The 20,643-nt window shown below is 45.1% G+C and overlaps 1 protein-coding gene across 1 annotated transcript in view; it reads right to left on the bottom strand.

Moving 5' to 3' along the window:
• The window catches only part of EPHX2 (epoxide hydrolase 2), a 55,091-nt gene that overhangs the window by 13,495 nt on the left and 20,953 nt on the right, over positions 1–20,643 (bottom strand). The window contains exons 7-12 of the mRNA XM_065947270.1: positions 18,455–18,550; positions 17,858–17,936; positions 15,918–15,952; positions 13,668–13,694; positions 11,906–11,991; positions 6,239–6,350 (exon numbers count right to left, since the gene is read on the bottom strand). Coding sequence (XP_065803342.1) covers positions 6,239–6,350; positions 11,906–11,991; positions 13,668–13,694; positions 15,918–15,952; positions 17,858–17,936; positions 18,455–18,550 — 435 coding nt within the window. The remainder of the gene's footprint in view (positions 1–6,238; positions 6,351–11,905; positions 11,992–13,667; positions 13,695–15,917; positions 15,953–17,857; positions 17,937–18,454; positions 18,551–20,643) is intronic.

The raw sequence follows: 20,643 nt of genomic DNA, 5'->3' as shown, positions 1-20,643 counted from the left end.
GAGTCAACCAGAAAATCAAAGAGAACACAAAGGTAAATAAGTCTGTCCACCCACGTGAAAGCATATCAGATCAACAGGGGTGATGAGGACAAAGGTGAGGGCCAGAGGGGGGAGATCAGAGCATCTGTACGCTGGTGGTGTGCCCTGTTGATATTCTCGGGCTCTCTGTAATTTATAAAAGGTGATACTCTATTTTTAAGTCTCACAGACCAATGACAAGCCTCCTGTCAGTTCTCTGGGTGGGGCTCCTCCCTTTGTGCTCCAGATCAGAGGAATTAAAGGATGAACTTTGGAATCCAACAAACAAGGTTTCAAGCCCCACTGAAAGGTTAATCACTCAGTTGGGTCCAACTCTTTGTAACCCCATGGACTATAGCCCGCCAGGCTCCTCTGTCTGTGGAGTTCTCCAAGCAAGAATACTGGAGTGGGTTGCCATTCCCTTCTCCAGGGGATCTTCCCAATCCAGGGATCGAATTTGGGTCTCCTGCACTGCAGGCAGATTCCTAACTGAGCCACCAGAGCAGCCCCAATACTCCTCCTTATTAACTGGGCAACTTAACCTTCCAGAGCCTCAGTTTCTTCATCTGCAAAATGGGAGTTTTATAAGGATAACAGGAGATAATGCCCGTTTCTGATCATGCCTGGTACAGTATACATAGGAGAGATGACAATAAATGGTGATTATTGTTGTTATTATTACCTCCATAGTTAAAAGTGACTCGGATTTTCTTTTGCTCCATTTTCGAGGGCTTTTCCCTTTCTTTGTCTTTTAGCCACCACCATTTTGGACTCCTTTTTCCTATTCTAACTACCTAGCAGTTAAAAGTTATTTGATTGCATGAGAATTGTCTAGTTTGGGATCTGTTTCCCTCAGAAGCCTGGGGATTTCTTAGGGACACACATTGTATCTTATTTATATTTTTATTCCCACTGTGATAGCTTGGGTAATAAATACATCCAAACAAAGGCCAGATGGATGAGAAGGAGAGAGGAGAAAAAAGGAAAGAATGTGAGATAAAGACTTTGGTGGGATTGTCTTGTAAATGACCACATGGATTGTGGCTTTTATTTATTTATTTTTAAATGAATAAAATCTTTTATTTGCATTGTAAACTGTTAGATTTCTTTTCTTACTTTCTTTTTTTACTTTGGTTTCCCCCCTCCCCCTATCTCTTAACATATGCTTTCTAGTTTATTTATTTATTTATTTATTTTTTCATTTCATTTTATTATTTTTTTTCATTTATTTTTATTAGTTGGAGGCTAGTTACTTTACAATATTGTAGTGGTTTTTGCCATACATTGACATGAATCAGCCATGGATTTACATGTGTTCCCCATCCTGAACCCCCCTCCCTCCTCCCTCCCCATCCCATCCCTCTGGGTCTTCCCAGTGCACCAGCCCTGAGCACTTGTCTCATGCATCCAACCTGGACTGGCGATCTGTTTCACACTTGATAATATACATGTTTTGATGCTGTTCTCTCAGATCATCCCACCCTCGCCTTCTCCCATAGAGTCCAAAAGTCTGTTCTATACATCTGTGTCTCTTTTTCTGTCTTGCATATAGGGTTATCGTTACCATCTTTCTAAATTTCATATATATGCATTAGTATACTGTATTGGTGTTTATCTTTCTGGCTTACTTCACTCTGTATAAGGGGTTCCAGTTTCATCCATCTCATTAGAACTGATTCAAATGTATTCTTTTTAATGGCTGAGTAATATTCCATGGTGTATATGTACCACAGTTTTCTTATCCATTCGTCTGCTGATGGGCATCTAGGTTGCTTCCATGTCCTGGCTGTTATAAACAGTGTTGCGTGGCTTTTATTTATTTATTTATTTTTTGCCCTCTACTGTAAGCTCCTATTCACCAAAGAAAGTGTGAAAGAAAATGCAGATTTTATGGCAGGACAAGAAAAATTTAGACATAAAATTTTTTTTCTGTGCCTTTCGGCCTCTTCTCCCCCCACACTGTGCACTGTGTATCTGCATTAGACATGGAACAAACCCCCATCAGCAGAAATACCTGCTCAACCACAAAGAACAACATTCTTCTCACATCAACAAGACAACTCCTTAAAAGACAACCTTGACCTTGTAAGGGGCCACGATGAACCATGATGATTCACTAGACTGTGTAAACTATTGATAAGACATCATTTAATATACAGCCCTCTGTCTCAAAAACTGTAACTGTGTCTAGACCTCCAATCGGTAGGACAGTTCTCAGAATTTTCTGAGACTGTTCCTGGATTACAGTCCTCAATTTGACTTGAATAAAATTTTGCATTTCTGGGACTTCCCTGGTAGACAAACCTAGACAGTGTACTGAAAACCAGAGGCATTCCTTTGCTAACAAAGGTCTGTATAGTTTTTCCAGTGGTCAAGTACAGATGTGAGAGGTAGACCATAAAGTAGGCTGAGCGCCAAAGAATTGATGTTTTCGAACTGTGGGGATGGAGAAGACGCTTGAGAGTCCCTTAGACAGCCAGGAGATCAAACCAGTCAATTCTAAAGGAAATCAACCCAGAATATTCACTGGAAGGGCTGACGCTGAAAGCTCCAATACTTTGGTCACCTGATACGAAGAGATGACTCACTGGAAAAGACCCTGATGCTGGGAAAGATTGAGGACGGGAGGAGAAGGGAGCAACAGAGGACGAGATGGTTGGATGGCATCACCGACTCAATGGACATAAGTTTGAGCAAACTTGGGGAGATAGTAAAGGACAGGGGAGCCTGGAGTGCTGCAGTCTGTGGGGTCGCAAAGAGTCGGACACGACTGAGAGAGTGAACAGCAGTATGCTTAAGTACAGGCACACTTAAAAGTATAGTTCTAAAACATCTGGGAAATACTCATCAAGCTGTTCATAGTAGCGAGTTCTACAGAAGTGAAGGGGGATCTGACTTTTTTTTTTTCATTTATTTTTATTAGTTGGAGGCTAATTACTTTATAATATTGTAGTGGTTTTTGTCATACACTGACATGAATCAGCCATGGATTTACATGTATTCCCCATCCCGATCCCCCCTCCCACCTCCCTCTCCACCCGATTCCTCTGGGTCTTCCCAGTGCACCAGGCCCGAGCACGGGATCTGACTTTTTATTTTAGACAACTCAGTACTTTTTTTTAGATAGCAAGCATGAAATACCTAAAGAATAAATGATGCAACAAACCACCAGCAGTCTCTGTAGCTGAAGGAGTTACTGTGTTCTAGGGATTAAGAAAGATTCAAAACATCAAGGGTAATGTGGATGTGGATGGTAATGTGGATGTGGATGTCGAGGTTCCTTCCTTCTATCTCAAAACCATCTCTCTTAATTACCTGTAATTTCCCCCCCTCCCCATTTTCTCTCTATCCTCCAGTTTCTCAGCTGGTTAAACACCTGAAAGTGTGTCTGGTGCTTGAAATCTGCCCATAGCTATGGTTTTACACACACACACACACGTGCACACCCATGGGCACCATAAAATCTTCTCCAGAGAAATAAAAATATAAATACATTGCTAAGGAGAAATAAAGAGGAAGCAGTGTTGGGGGTCGGAGAGGACAGGGTTAATAGGACACACTGGATGTGCTGAAATGTCCCCAGGGTCAGAATCTTTTAAGATTTAAAAAAATGGAACAGGTCATACTGAAGTCACCCAGCCGATTCTATTTGTCTTTGCTGCCTTGAGCTGCCACCACCTTCTCCTCCTTCTCCTCTTCCTCCTTTTCTTCCTACAAAAGGTGGAGGTCATAATCCCTTCCCTGAGAAGAAAAACACACCTTTTGATCTGAGTTTCCACCAGACTTGGCGAGTTCCCAGGACAGGACAGTACATGTCGGCTAACGGTTCAAAGAGCTGGATCTCAACGTGGCGTTTGTCTAAGCTACATCCCGAGGTTCTCGGAAGAACTTGAGGTGGGAAGGCTGGAGACAGGAGTGTGGACCCCTGAGAGCTCACGGACGCCGCCTGCAGGCTGGAGAGGGATGGCGGCTGGGGCGGGGAGGTAGGAGGGCGGTGGTGGTGCAGGGTAGGTGAAGGGTGAGAAAGGGGGGCTCCCAGTGCCTGCCTGCGTGATGAGTCACTCAGTCGTGTCCGACTCTTTGCAACCCTATGGACGGTAGCCTGCCAGGCTCCTCTGGCCATGGGGTTCTCCAGGCAGGAACACTGCAGTGCATTGCCTTGCTGTCCTCCAGGGGATCTGCCCGGCCCAGGGATCGAACCTGAGTCTCTTATATCTCCTGCACTGGCAGGTGGGTTCTTTACCACTAGCGCCACATGGGAAGTCCAGGGCTCCCAAGGCCAACCCCTGAATCAAAGAGTTGCTTTATGTTGTATTTATTGGCCTGAATTCAGCTTATCTTTAAAGCTATTACCTGGATGAAAACTATCCAACCAGACTCACCTTTTTCAAATGAGGAACTGAGTGTGGAGACAGAAGCAGACATGGCTTGCTTGTCCATCTCCTGCCTGAGCAGGGAGTGTACAGGCTGGAGGGACTCATCAGCCACCATGGTTTCTCCTTAAGACCCAGCTTGGGGCCCATCCTACCAGCCCCAATTACTGGATTCACTCAATCCGGTCTTCTAGTAGCCAGATCACTAATTTGAATATAGAACACTTCCCTGCCAAGAAGCTTTGTCTTTAAGAACAAAGCCAGCCCCAAACAGTGACCACAGAACAATAAAGGTACTGATTTTTTCCACAATGACTGTAACAACCTTTGAAACAAAAATCATTGCTCTATAATTAGTGAGCATCGGTTCCCCCTCCCCTGAGGTCACTCTGACCTTGAGCTTATCCTGGGTTGCCCCTCCCCTCCCTGCTCGGATGCACGGGATGCACAGATAAAGTCCAAACTCCCTCTGAGTGTAAGAGGAGGTGTGAGGGCTTTGAAGACAGACAAGGCAAGGTCAGCATCCTGACCTAGTCAAGTATCTGGTCCCAGGCCACTGAGTAAGACTCCTCGAGCCAGCTCAGCTGAAAAGATGGGAGAGGAGGCCATGTGATGATGCAAACAGAACCACCTGGCCGAACAGGCACCCAAACAGCAGGAGTTGCAACCCAAGCATCCATCAAGGGAAGAATGGATGAGCCAAATACACACAATGGGATACTGCTGGCATGAGTGCATGTTCAGCTGTGTCCCACTCTGGAACCCTATGGACTGCAGTCTGCAGTCTAACTCCAGGGGATCCTCCCGATCCAGTAGATGTGGGTTCGATCCCTGGGTCAGGAAGATCCCCTGGAGAAGGGAATGGCAACCTGCTCCAGTATCCTTGCCTGAGAAATCCGATGGACAGAGGAGCCTGACAGGCTATAGTCCATATGGTAGCAAACAGTCGGATACAACTTAGTGACTGAGCACATAAACACACACACACACACACACACTCACACACACACACACACTCACACACACACACGAGCAGCAGACAGGCAAAGACTGGATGATAGTGAGATGCTGTCATGATCTTTATCAATAAACTTGATCCATCCTCCTCTCTTTGGAGTGTTAGGGAGCATCATTTATCCTTTCTGGAATTACCCAGACACAGCTGGGCATCAGAGTGCAGAGCCCGCAAACGGAGGAGGATCAGATGAGGGCAGCTGCAGGGGGGCAGCCAGGCTGCACGACGTTGCCCTCAGGGAATCCAGGGACGGGTGGAAAGTAGCCACATGCATCACACAGCACCCAAACTCTCAGAGGCAACTCTGGAAGGTATCCTCGGCTTTGAGGCACACAGGTGATACCTAGAAGCCTCCCACATCTCTCAAAGGACATCTGCAAGGGGCCTGGTGAGGGGCTTTTAGGCTCCGGTGCTGTCTGTAACCATAAACATCCCTCCTCAGTACACAGAAATATCAGGTCCCAGGCAGGAAGCCAGGAGGTGGTGCTCACAATCAGAGGAGGGTTTCACCAGCCGCTCAGCCAGAGAACTAAGAAGAAGTGGCTCCAAACGAATGCTCAGCCCCTGCTTCCCCATTTCAGAGGAGCAGAAGAACCCCGTCCACCACACTGCTGTTCCATCAACACCCCAAATACACACACACACATGCAGAAATGTGTCATCACCCAGGAAGGACCAGCTGAGCTCAGCTTCACCCGAGCCTACTTGTGAACACCTTTCTCACTGAAGCCACAGAAAACGCAAGAGGGCAGAGACAGATCAGACCATCAGGGAGGAGGGAGGAAGGAGAAAGAACAAAACCCTTGGTGGGCTGGCAGGACCCTGAACTTACCGGTTCCTGGAAGTAGAGCTGGTAATTGAAGGCAGGGTTGGCCTTGATCATCTCCATGGAGGACACTTTGGGATTTGACGGCATGAATGGAGTATTCAAACTGGCCACTGCCCTGTGGGAAGAAGAGGCGTCAAAACACAGACCCCATAAGAAGAGAGTCTGCAAGGACCAGAAAGAATCTTATGTGTCAAAACGTGAGCTCGGAGTGGTGGAGTGCCACATACATGATCTCACTCCAGCAGTGCATGGAGAACTGGACCTAAAACTAAACCACCCTTCTTGACTCTCCAGTCCTATGTTTGTTTGTTTTTTTAATTTAATTTTTATTTATTTTATATACCCCAGTATAAAACCAAAGACATTTTTTACTGGGGTATGACCAATTAACAATGTTGTGGTAGTGTCAAGCTGACAGCAAAGGGACTCAGCCTTACATATACATGCATCCGTTCTCCCCCAAATTCCCCTCCCATCCAGGCTGCCATGTAACATTCAGCAGAGTTCCCTGTGCTGGACAGCAGGTTCTTGCTGGTTATACATTTTAAATATAGCAGTGTGTACACGACCTTCCCAAAGTTCCTAATATCCCTTCTCCCCGGCAACCATAACTGCAGTATTTTCACCTACTTGCCTTAGACAAAGGCAGCCACACAAGCATGCCCTCATGTATGTTACATGCAGTATATCTATCTCGATTAGAATAAGAGCATAGTGTAATCTTTCTCTAGATTTTAAAAACTTCTCGATTAGAATAAGAGCATAGTGTAATCTTTCTCTAGATTTTAAAAACAGTCATTTTTCCTTCCTTCCTTCACTCACTGTTTCCTCTGTGTGGAGTGTAATTCCATGCACATACCAGGGGAGAGAAAACATAAAACCAATACTCCAGGAGCTTACTGTGGTCTAACAGGAAGCCTCGACAAATACATGCATCTGTGTTCAGTCGTGTCTGACTCTTTGCAACCCCATGGACTGTAGCCAGCCAGGCTCCTCTGTCCATGGGGTTTCCCAGGGAGGAATATTGGAGTGGGTTGCCATTTTCTTCTCCAGGGAATCTTCCTGACCCAGGGATCAAAGCTGGGTCTCCTGCATTGCAGGCAGATTCTTTACCATCTGAGTTACTAGGCTTCCCATAGGAATAAAAGAGAGGGTGAATTTGAAAGATCCCATGAATGTAGAACTAACAGAAGTTGGCCAGGAACACAGTTAGCTTGGCTGGTTGGCAAGAATTCCATATCCCACTCTTACCTTGGGGAAACGTTTTCCTACGAAAGAAAGAGATATATAGGGTACTTACTTGGTGGTCCACTGGTTAAAGCTCTGTGCTTCCAATGCAAGGGGTGTGGGTGTGACCCCTGGTCAGGGAACTAACAACCCACATGCCACTAGGCACAGCACCCCCCCCAAATAAACAGTTAAAAAATCCCATTAAATTTTTTTTAAAAAGGCAGATATATGAAATAAAAAAAAAACAGATATATGAAATATATTTTAAAAAGATATATAAAATATAAGATATATAAAAAATATACCTATTTTATATATAAAATAGGAGCAATGGGATAATCAGGGCAAAAGAAATAATCAGAGAAAGGACTGGTAAGTCTTACTCCATACCAGCCAATAGAAATATAATTCAAACCATATATGATTAAAAATTTTCTCCTGCAGTGCAGGAGACCTGGGTTCAATTCCTGGGTTGGGAAGTTTCCCCTGGAGGAGGGCATGGCAACCCACTCCAATATTCTTGCCTAGAGGATCCCCATGGATATGAGAGCCTGGCAGGCTACAGTCCACGGGGTCGCAAAGAATTGGACACGACTGAGTAACTAAGCATAGCACAGTAGCCAAATTAAAACCAGCAAAAAGGAATATGTGAGGTTAATTTTAAACAATATTTAATATTAATTAATTTGACATTAATTTTAATTTGTTAACTGAAACATTAATTTAATATTTAACCCAATATATCAAAAATATTAATAATTTTGATATGTAATCAATATTAAGAATTATTAAGAAGCTATTTTGCATTCTTTTTTTCATACTAAGTCTTTGGAATCTGGAAGGCATTTTCTACTTATAGTAATCTCAGTTCAAAACTGGCCACATTTCAAAGGTTCAATAGCCATGATTAGTGCAGGTTATGGTATAAATAAGTTATATTTGTGCCTATAGGCTTCTAATGATACCATAGTGAACCCATTTTAAGTGTTATTTAATTGGGAAGACCCAGAGGGATTGGGTAGAGAGGGAGGTGGGAGGGAGGATCGGGACAGGGAATACATGTAAATCCATGGCTGATTCATGTCAATGTATGACAAAACCCACTGCAATATTGTAAAGTAATTAGCCTCCAACTAATAAAAATAAATGAAAAAAAAAAGAAACTGTAACTTTTACTAAATATTCTGGACAGAATGGGGTTTTCTTTTTAATCACTTCGACACATTATTTATTCCATATTAAAAAACCATCACTAAATGAGATGATAGGATGTAAATACTTAAAGACTAATTAGTACATATAAACTGCATTAAGATTAGAAAAAGCTGAACCATAGCTCCTGGCAGCAGCATCTTTAGGTGATTATTAAAGAGAGGATAGAAAACAAACAAGTGAGTACATCCTTATTTTAAATAGGTCCCCAAAGCTTATTTCAGTAGAAAGGCAAAACCACGATTCAAAGAAATATTCCACATCAAATGTTGCCTTTTCTTTTTCCTTCACTCTTTGTCTGAATAGAAAGGCAGAGATCAGTGCTGTCAACAATAATTTTTAATAAAAGATGCTCCCAGACCCAGAGATGCACCGTCCCATTCTCTGGAGACCCAGAGATGTGAGAGAGGGTCTCAGCTCCCTTACAACCTCCCAGGAGTAAGGTAACAGGGCTGATTTGATGAGCGCAGATGGAGGCGAAGCTACTGCTCCAGAGCCAACAGCAGACGTGGTGGAAACCACACAAGGAGAAAAGAAACAGGAAACCAGAGCATGCCTGCCTGTCTCAGATCTGATGTTATTATGCACAAAATTTCACCTGGCTCATGTTTAACTTTTAAAATTCTCACAGGAGAGAAAGAGACAAAGAGAGAGACTAAGTTTAATAGAACAACAACAATGTGGAGACCATCTCTTGTTGCTCTATTTCTTTTTGTTCCCTTCAAGAAGCATCTAGGGACTTCCCTGGTGACCCAGGGGTTAAGAGTCTGCCTTCCAATGCAGGGTTTGCGGGTTCAATCTCTGGTCGGGGAACTAGGACCCCACGTGCTGAACGGCAACTAAGCCACAACTAAGGCCTGATGCAGTCAAATAAATAAAAGAGGAAGAAGAAGAAGCACCTAACACAGTCTCCGGAGTAACTTTTTGGTGAAACTGATTCTTAAGAGCTGATTTCTTACCTTGCTTTTGAATGAGAGAGAACAGAGAGAGAAGCTGAAGAGATCAGAACAGAGCACAAAAACTTTAAAACTATTTTAGGAAATGTTTGATTTTTTTCTGGTCTTTGAGAGCACCCAACTGTTTGAACTGGGGTTGAACTGAGCATAAATATCTTGAAAGTTTCTCGAGTGTTTCCATTTGTATAAACTCTGCCAAATAAAAAGTGATTGGGTGAGTTAGGGAAACAGAGATGACTGCTAAGGATGATGTTTTAGTTAATTTGCTAAGATCGAAGGCTGAAATGGGAGGTCAGACAGGCTTTAACTGCAGTTACCAACTCAAGTGGTGTGTGGCCACAAAGACCGCCTGACCCTCCAGGTTCAAAGCAGGTCATCTGAAAGCTCCCATGGGTGCCCTGAAATGCCATTCTGCAATGATTATGAGTGAAACCAGGGCCTAATGGGTGAAGTGAGTCGTCACATAGCCAGTTCAGGGCAAAATAGAAAGCTGTGTTTTCTGACTCCGACCAGGGCTAAAGTCTCTCCTGGTCCTCAATTCTATGAAGCTGACGTCCCTGCTACCTCACCCACTGCCCTCAAAGTCCACCCTCATGGTCCTGCAATCTGGCTACTGGGGCACTGCATTATTCACTGCATTCCTGGTGACTGAGACAGGCCTTGTGCCTAAGACTGTAGCTCATTAAACTGTCCCTACTAAGAAATGGAATATTTTCTGCCATATCAGTAAACAAAGGATGGCAGTCATCAGCAACTGCAACCCTCCAAAGTGAGCAGGTGAGCCCTGAGGGAACTCAGGAAAGAAAGAATGCCTACCATCTAGGAGCCGCCAGGCTGCAGCCACTCCCTATGCTGAGCCCTGAGAAAACTCAGGGTGTAAAAACAGCATGCTGGAGTACGTGTCAAAGGGATGATTTCAGTGGGCCCAGACTCTTGCATCTTCCCACACACGGAAAAGTGCCGGGAGCCAGCACACGAGATCCCACCCATGACAAGGTCATGAGGAGAAGGCCTGACAGGCAAGGCAGATCAGGACTTCAGGAATTTCGAAAAGCTGCCCCGGCACTCACCTTAAAGATGATCTCTGTCTTTCTGATGCTTGCTATATTAGACTACTCCCTAATTTCTGTGACACAGGTAGAAGGCCTTCCCCGATTTCTCTCCAAACAGAATCAACTTAGAACTTTAATCAACATGTTCCCCGGACGGCGGTATCCTATAAGATTATCCAGGATGAAAGGAGTGTTTCAATTTAGACCCCTTTGCTAGCCTGCTTGGCAAATGCGTATTAATGTAACACAAAAATATTATTTTTAAAGTGGTTAGAATTGTTCATTTTAACCAGGAATGCTAAACAGGGGCTGCCTCACCGGAGCTGCAGAGTCTTTGTGTTGTAAACCTTTTAGATAAATTCAACTAATAACTTCTGCAAAAGGACTAACCTTTGTGTTCATTAAAGAATAGATTACAGGAAAACAGCTTTGCATTCACCTAGGTCATAAAATGTCAATAGGCCCCGAGGCCAGAAGATAAATGTATAAGACACTCACAAAGAAGTTACTGGAAACACCCTGGTTTCCTGAGGGACAAGATGATGTAATGTTAAACTTTCTTCCCCTAAAAATGTACTAACTTAGAATATAAAAGCTACAGTAAAAAATAAAGATTTGCCAGACTCTGCCAGACTCTGCAAGCACCCCCGTCTGGTCATTCTCTCTCTCTCTCTCTCTCCCTCGCAGACTTGGCGCTAGGAAGGCTGGTCTTATGTGTCTTCTCTCTCTCTCTCGCCGACACCGTTCATCCTGAGGGTACCCCTGGATCCTGCTGAGGCTGGACCCCAGCAGAAAAGTGCTCAATTTCCTAACTTGAGATATCTCATTTTCTTTAATTAACAATCAACTTAAAAAATTATTGGAAGATAATTGCTTGACACTATTTTGCTGGTTTCTGCCATACATCTGCCATCTGTTGCAAAACTGCTATACAACCTGGCTCCCGCTCACCTCCTCAGAGCAGTTTCTCAGAGCTATCTGAAACACTGTCTCCAGGCTGCAGTCCTCACTTTGCTGCAAATAAAACTTGCAACACTTGAGTTGTGAACATTTTTTTCAATGCTACTCACACACCAGTGGGCTAAGGGAATAAGGTTTCACCTTCTCAGATAACAACCTAGCATTTTCAAGATGTTTTCTGGAACTCAAGACCCGAGGAAGCATTTTAGGGAATTCCAGTCCAGTCTGACCCAAACTATTGATGCCCATTGTCTAATTACCTCACTCTCTCGGGGTGGAAGAGAGCGATGGTCCACACCAGCATGCCACCCCAGTCATGGCCAATGAACACAGCCTGAGAGATGCCCTAGGAGGACAAAGAAAGGGGAAGAGTGTGAGCAGGTTCCTGGGATGGGGGATAGGTGCTGAGAGCTGGAGGCCTGGTTCTCCCCTGAGGTGCAGTCACAGCAACTACTTCCAATGTCCACTGTCTTGAAACCTCTGTCCCCACATGTGGGCCCCACAGACCTGCCACACAAATGACTCGCCTTTTAAATCTTCTTGGAAGACTGAGGCCACTGGCCATGAATTCCCTATCTACCTTCGCTCCAATCAAAATTTTTTTCACCTTCTTTCCTCCTACTTATCTTAAAGTTAGAATGACTCCCCTCCCCTCCCGTGCTCTTCTCCCATTGAGTGGTTATTTTTCTGTTTCCCATTCTTTTGGGATCTTCTCTCCTCTAAGTAGCCAGGAGAGCCTCAACAGTATCTTTTATCTCCTGATTTCTCCCTGCATCTTCCTCTTCTCTGCTGCTGTAACCATGAATGACTACACTCCCTTCTATGGAAGACCTACTGTGTCACAGGCTCTTCTAACACACATTTTGCAAATGAGAAGACGGCTCACAGTGGTCAAGAGACTTGCCCACACTGCATGGATGATAAGTGGTGGAGGTCCCAGGTGGAGGTCAGACCCAGGTCCCCCAACCTAAGGACTTCCCAGGTGGTGCTAGTGGTAAAGAACCCACCTGCCACTGCAGGAGACATAAGAGATGCAGGTTCAATCCCTGAGTTAGGAAGATCCCCTGAAGGAAGGCATGGCAACCCACTCCAGTATTCTTTCCTGGAAAATCCCATGGACAGAGGAGCCTGGTGGGATAGTCCATAGTGTTGCAAAGAGTTGGACAATACCGAAGTGACTTAGCATGCAGACAGCCCCCAACCTAAAATTGGGCTCCCTCCTCTATCTTACCTACTGATCATATTTAGGGCCTTCAGATCCTTCCCAGCCCCACTAGAAGGAAGTGGGTAGGGCACAATCATTAAAAGAATGATACAACCATTGAGAACAGGATATCACAAAAATCTGTTAGAACATGCTAGGCCCAAGATGGCAAAAGGTTCGACCTTCAGTAGACCTTGAGCCTCATTATATGCTCAAACATTCCAAACCACGTTAAGTGGAGGCAGCAGATTTTAAATATTTCAAAAGGGGTGTAACTTTTTAAAAGTTGTGTAATATTGTTGTTCAGTTGCTGAGTCATGTCCAACTCTTTTGAGACCCCATGGGCTGTAGCCCGCCAGACTCCTCTGTCCATGGGATTTCCCAGGCAAGAACACTGGAATGGACTGCCATTTTCCTTCTCCAGGGGATCTTGCTGACCCAGGGGTCAAACCCACATTCCCTGCATTGGCAGGCGGATTCCTTACCACCAAGCCACCTAGGAAGCACTGTGGGAATATTAGGATATTTTCCAAACTTCTTAACCTGGCACTAAGGCTCTCCACCTGGCTTAAAGCCAACAAAGATATCCTATCCCTCGGAAGATGCTTTTCATAAAACAAGAACCAAAACAAATTCATCTATGCATTCTCCAAACCTGTCTTTGTGGTCCCTTCCCACCCACCACCCCCACTTCCCCGGCTTGTGCCATTCCCTTCAGAGCTCTGACAGATGACAGCTTCTAGGGTTATATCTTTTCTTTAACTGCCCAGCCCCAAACAGAATTCTCCAAAGAGATCAGTTCAAGATAATTAACTTACCAACTTATCCAGGAAGGTGATCATGTCCTAAGAAAGAAAACACACAGCAAAATCAGAACTGTGGCCATCCAACTCAGCAGCTTCAAGGTTAGAGTTACTGTGTTTGCCTTTGTTACAGTCTGAATTGTATCCTCCCCACCCCAATCCCACCCCCAAATTCATATGCTGAAGCCCTAACCCCTGGTACTTCAGAATATGGCTGTATTAAATATCTGAAGGCAGAGTCATTTAAAAAGTGATGAAGTTAAATGGGGTCATTAGGGTGAACCTTAATCCAATATAAAAGGGAAAACAACTATGGCTTCCTGTTTCTCAGCCCCGCTTCTCTGAAAAGACTCCCTTGTCACACCATCTCTGCTGTCTGAGCCAACGCGAAGGGCCTCTGCTCAGTACAATGGGTCTACAGAGCTGCATATACGGAGCCCATATGGGTGGGGCCCTGAGCCAAGAAGATTAGTGTTCTTATAAGAATAGACCCGGACAGCTGGTTCTCTCTCCCTGCCGTGTGAAGACACAGCAAGAAGGCAGTCACCTGCAGGCCAGGGGGGCCCTCACGAGAACCTGGGCCTACTGGCACCAGATCCCAGACTTTCAGCCTCCAGAAAGGGGAGAGATACACTTCTGTGGTTTAAGCCCTCTGGTCTGTGGTGTCTTGTCATGTAAGCTCGAGCTGACTAATGTACACACTAATGGGGAATTTAGCTGAGGGATTCCCAGAAATCCCAGGACATGCAAAGTGGCAGCACCCATGAGGTTCCTGATGAGGAACCAACAGACTGTCTGATGTAAGAGCATCTCTAAGGGGTGAAGGGTGCAGAACTGTGGTCCAGCTAGTGACTGGGGTGACCTGAGTCCTCCCTCAGCGAGAAAAACGATTAAGGAGGAATGTGGGAAATGAAACAAATGCAGGAACCCCTTTACCTTCTCCTCCTAGCTGATACTGTCCATACCACTCCCTTGGCACTAAAGTTTTATTCATAGTGTCTCTCCACTTCCTTCTTTCTTTATTACTCCCTTGACTTCCGGGTTCTCAGACAGGTTCCTCAGACTTGCCTGAGCAGGGCTGCTGCTTCCTGAGTCCACAGCTCTGCTTTGGAAGCAACTCAGAGCATGGGCTTTGCTTTTTGGCAACTTACAGAGGCTGTTCACAGGCCAGGAGAAGTCAAGGTCACCAATTCCAGGGCAGCCAGAATCCTGTGCTGTTCCTGGGACCGTTTCATTTCTAACAAGAAACAGCATCATTCTCCCAGTTCCCTGAAGGATCTCTGGTCCTGGGGAAATCGTTTCCAGAAGGAAGGCCCTGGATCCATACATACTCTCAGGGGTCGACCCAGGTAACTCTCCACTGGAAAACTCACTAAGTGTACTTTTTCTGTATGACAGGTTGGCTTATACCTGGGCAGGCCACGGTCCCCTCACCCTGCCAGTAAGAAGCATCTGTAATTTTAGCACAACCAGGGGCATCAGCAGTTTTCAGGCCTCACAGAAGGCTGTTTCTTCCTCCTGGTCCCTCCAGCCTTTGCTTCTGCTCTAGGGCTGATGGAGGTTTGGGTGCAAGCTCTGAGATGAGGGTCCCCCTCCTAATGATACTTATGCCTTAGAATAGGAAGACCACTGCAGTCTCCAGTCCACACACTCACTCCCAGGGTCTGACCAAAAACGTCTTTACCAAAATAAAGTGATTTAAAAAAGATTCTCAGGATGGAAAGGTGACATGGTGGTGTAGTTAAGAGCAGGAGCAGGGGAGCTACTACAGAATTCATACCTGGCTCTAAAACTGTTGATCTCAGGCAAATTATATGACCCCTCATACTCAATTTCCTCTTCCATCAAACACTGAGAAAAATACTTGATATACAGGGTGTGAGTGCATATGCATACTGAGTTGCAACTGTATGGACTGTAGCCCGCCAGGCTCCTCTGTCCATGGAATTCTCCAGGCAAGAATACTAGAATGGGTTGCTATGCCCTCCTCCAGGGAATCTTCCCAACCCAGGGATCCAACCAGCATCTCTTATGTCTCCAGCTTTGGCAGGCAGGTTCTTTACCACTAGAACCACCTGGGAAAACCTACTTGATATACAGTAAATGTTGGCTATTATTTCAAAATATTTCAACTTTCAGAAAGAACTTACACCCAAATGCTGTGAAATGCTGCATTCTTAGAACTTAAATCACACTTCTGTTTTTTATCAATGAAAACACAGGATGGAAAAGAAGTTACAGATGTTACCCAAAGACACTTCTTACCTTGCTTAACACTTCCAAGGAATATTCTTCTATTTCTGCAGTTATAAATTAAAAAAACATTTAATTTAATTTGTGTGATTAAAAATTACCAACAAACTAAAAAGGCCTCTTTGCAAAAAAAATGTATCTTATTACATGATTAGAGTGATATAGTCTGTACAAGGGATTCAGGGAAGATTACAATAGAGATGAATAAAAATAAACACTTAAAGAAAAAACCCTTAGACATCTTTCCTGAATATTTGGACTGAGTCCTTCCTTTTATCTAAAATGCTTCTGTGTTGTTCAAGAGGTAGTAAGCTGAGGCTGAGTTGACATGATGACATTTAGGGAACAATCACAGAGGCACACTCTTGCCATGATAGGCTGAGTGGCCTGGAGGTGGCCCCTGAGTGCCTGAGAGCCCCAGCCCATGTCAGCGGGCTTCCAACTCAGCATAGCAGGGCGATGTGAATGTGGCTGCAGCAGCTCAGGAAAGGGGTGGTGAGCCACCGCCTGGGCTTACTAGGCTGCCAAGAGCATCCTTGAAGACAGAGGGACCAGCGACTCTGCTCCACACCTGACTGCTTCCCATTCCCTCCTCCACACGGCATTCTTGAAGGTTGGGGGCTGAGGATCCCTCTGACACTGATAAAGACAATGCACTCTTAGGCAATCCTGTGGTTAAGACTTTGTCTTTCAATGCAGGGGGTGCAGGTTCGATATCTGGTCAGGGAGCTGAGATCCCACATGCCTTGTGGCCAAAAAACGAAAAACATAAAACAGAAGCAACGTTGTAACAAATTCAACAAAGACTTTAAAAACTGTCCTAATTAAAAAAAAAAAATCTTAAAAATATAATGGATTCCTCCCTTCCCAGGGAAAATGCTCATAAACCCACACGTGGTCTCAAGGGTTCACAGGCCCTGACATCATCAGATGGGCTCCCACTAGGACCCACAGATGCTGGGTTAAGTAAGAATTTGGCCTACAAATTACTGTATGATTCAGCAATTCCACTTTTGGTTATATAAGCCAAAGGACTGACAGGAGGAATGCAAAGAGATATTTGTACACCCGTGTTAATTGCAGCATTATTTACAATAGCCAAAAGGTGAAGCCATCCCAGTGTCCATCAGTGGATGCATATATAAACAAACTGTGGTCTATTTACACAATGAAATATTGTTTGTGTGTGTGTGTTCAGTCCCTCAGTGGTGTCCGACTCTTTGCAACCCTGTGAACTACAGCCCGCCAGGCTCCTCTGTCCATGGGATTATTCTGGAAAGAATACTAGAGTGGGCTCCTAGATCCTCTAGCAGATCTCCCTGACCCAAGGGTTGAACCTGCATCTCCTGAGACTCCTGCATTGGTAGGCATATTCTTTTATCACTGATCTACTGAGCCTCCCACAATGGAATATTACTCACCCCTAAAAAGGAAGGAAATTGTGATACAGGATATAACATGGATGAACCCTGGTGACATTATGCTAAGTGAAATAAGTCAATTACAAAAGGATGGATACTGTATAATCCACTTAGATGAGGTACCTGGTCAAGTTTATAGAATCAGAGAGCAGAAGGGAGCTTGGTGGGAACTGAGGGGAGGGAGAATGGGGTCACTGGTTAATGGTACAGAGATTTAGTTCTGCAAGATGGAAGAAGAAGCTGGATGGTACCAATTACACCCTATATCCTCACTGACTCACAGGAGACTCCCTTGGGGGCACAGATTGCTGGGTTTCTTACATTCATTCAGAGTATGAGGACCAGAGTCATCTGGGACCCAAAGTGCGCAGACATGGACACTGCAGGAGCTGGGAGGGGAAGGGGGGAGTCAGACCTCCTGGAAGGGCTGACTGCTCTGACATGGAAACAGGTGAAGACAGTGCAGTTGGAGAGCTCAGACAGCCAGAGGGCATGACCAATGCAGGAACAGCTGTAAAACAGCTAACTCACCAGGAGGAGCGGAGGACTCTCCGTAGCCTTTCATATCCACAGCAAGGACCCGGAAACCCGCCTGGGCCAGAGCAGGGATCTAGAACACAAACATTTCAGACCCCCTCCGGTGTGGCCTCATCAGTATTTTTTGGATACTTCCTCTCTGCTTCTTATAAATGACTTGGTTCTAAATGCCACATGACACTACCTGGAATCCTTGCCATGGGGTTGGAATCTCACTGAGATGGGGCTGCCATGGATGGTGGTAGGGTTTGTACACTGCACCTAATGCGCCTCTGCACCTACCAGAGAGAGCAGCTTTCCTAGCAAAGACCTTGCAGATTTTTATACTCACTACAGAGACTTCCCAGCAGGTGGCATAAAGCATCTTGAGGAAATCTACCTTTATGAAATCTGCAAAGGGAGTATAGGAACCAGCATAGCTCTGAGCTCGGAAGCCATCTCTGACCCCAATATTTCAGAGATATCGCGGTCATCCTTGGGAGACGATGCTCCACAGCAAGGTGTCAGCTTCTTAATGGTATCCAAGGCTGGGTCACACCATCTTCTCTCCCCTCACCTGATCGGGGTGTACCTTCTCCCAGTTTCCCTTACCTGGTACCTCCAAGAGTACCAACTCTCAGGAAATCCATGGCAGAGGCACACGACAGGGCCGGAGCCCAGCTCCACAAAATGCAGACGCACCCCAGGCTGTCGAAGAGAGAGGGCAGCAGGGAGTGATCACAGCCTGCAGGCCAGGGGGAACCAACGCCTCTTCCCCAGACCTCACGGCCATTTCAGTGTGCTGCCAGACCACTCGCGCCTGGCCTGGCTTTCTCAGCGAAAACCCCCAATGTTAGAAGAAAATGTCTGAGAAGAGACAAATGGCCAAACTGTGCAATAGAAATAGGCAGCTTCACCAGAACAAGAAAAGCATGAAAAGAAGATCATAATGTCAATCCCAAAGAAAGGAAATGCCAGAGAATGGTCAAATACCGCACAATTACACTCATGCACACGCTAGTAAAGTAATGCTCAAACCTCTCTAAGCCAGGCTTCAGCAATACGTGAACCTGAACTTCCAGATGTTCAAGCTGGTTTTAGAAAAGGCAAAGGAACCAGAGATCAAATTGCCAACATCCGTTGGATCATCAAAAAAGCAAGAGAGTTCCAGAAAAACATCTATTTCTGCTTTATTGACTATGCCAAAGCCTTTGACTGTGTGGATCACAATAAACTGTGGAAAATTCTGAAAGAGATGGGAACACCAGACCACCTGACCTGCCTCTTGAGAAACCTGTATGCAGGTCAGGAAGCAACAGTTAGAACTGGACATGGAACAACAGACTGGTTCCAAATAGGAAAAGGAGTACGTCAAGGGTGTATATTGTCAGCCTGCTTGTGCTCCCTTCGGCAGCACATATACTATTGTCACCCTGCTTATTTAACTTCTATGCAGGGTACATCATGAGAAATGCTGGGCTGGAGGAAGCACAAGCTGGAATCAAGATTGCTGGGAGAAATATCAATAACCTCAGATATGCAGATAACACCACCTTTATGGCAGAAAGTGAAGAACTAAAGAGCCTCTTGATGAAAGTGAAAGAGGAGATGAAAAAGTTGGCTTAAACCTCAACATTCAGAAAACTAAGATCACGGCATCCAGTCCCATCACTTCATGGCAAATAGATGGGAAAACAGTGGAAACAGTGGCTGATTTTATTTTTCTGGGCTCCAAAATCACTGCAGATGGTGATTGCAGCCATGAAATTAAGACACTTATTCCTTAGAAGGAAAGTTATGACCAACGTAGACAGCATGTTAAAAAGCAGAGACATTACTTTGCCAACAAAGGTCTGTCTAGTCAAGGCTATGGTTTTTCCAGTGGTCATGTATGGATGTGAGAGTTGGACTATAAAGAAAGCTGAGTGCCAAAGAATTGATGCTTTTGAACTGTGGTGTTGGAGAAGACTCTTGAGAGTCCCTTGGACTGCAAGGAGATCCAACCAGTCCATCCTAAAGGAGGTCAGTCCTGGGTGTTCATTGGAAGGACTGATGTTGAAGCTGAAACTCCAATACTTTGTCCACCTGATGCAAAAAGCTGACTCATTTGAAAAGACCCTGATGCTGGGAAAGATTGAGGACAGGAGGAGAAGGGGACGACAGAGGATGAGATGGTTGGATGGCATTGCTGACTCAATGGACATGAGTTTGGGTAGGCTCCAGGAGTTGGTGATGGACAGGGAGGACTGGCATGCCATGGTTCATGGGGTTGCAAAGAGTCGGACATGACTGAGCAACTGAACTGAACTGAACTGAACTGAATGTCGGAAAACAAACTGACTTTGCCTTCCTCTCTAAAAGGCCCTCATCCTGTCAGGGTTTCTGGTACCATATGCATTGCATATTTTAAACTGGGGGCTGGGGCTTTCCTGGTGGTTTAGTGGTTAACAATCCTCCTTGTAATGCAAGGGACACCAGCTCCATCCGAGGTCTGGGAGGATCCCATATGCCACGGGGCAACTAAACCCGTGTACCACAGCTAATGAGCCTGCACCCTAGAGTCCATGCTCTGCAACAAGAGAAGCCATGGCAACAAGAAGCCTGAGCATCACAACTACACAGTAGCCCCTGCTTGCCGCAACTAAAGAAAGCCCTCGAACAGCAACAAAGACCCAGCATAGACAAAAAGAAAATCAATTAATTAATTGAAAATAAAGTAAACTGGGGCTGATCTTGTGCAGGGCATAATATTCACATGAAGGTGCAGAACACTGTGATTGTTCTGTTAAAAGCTGTTTGTC

Source organism: Muntiacus reevesi, chromosome 10 (assembly GCF_963930625.1).
Source record: "Muntiacus reevesi chromosome 10, mMunRee1.1, whole genome shotgun sequence".
NCBI classification, from domain to species: domain Eukaryota; kingdom Metazoa; phylum Chordata; class Mammalia; order Artiodactyla; family Cervidae; genus Muntiacus; species Muntiacus reevesi.
The sequence above is the reverse complement of the archived record's forward strand: the minus strand, read 5'-3'. Positions and strand labels throughout refer to the sequence as shown.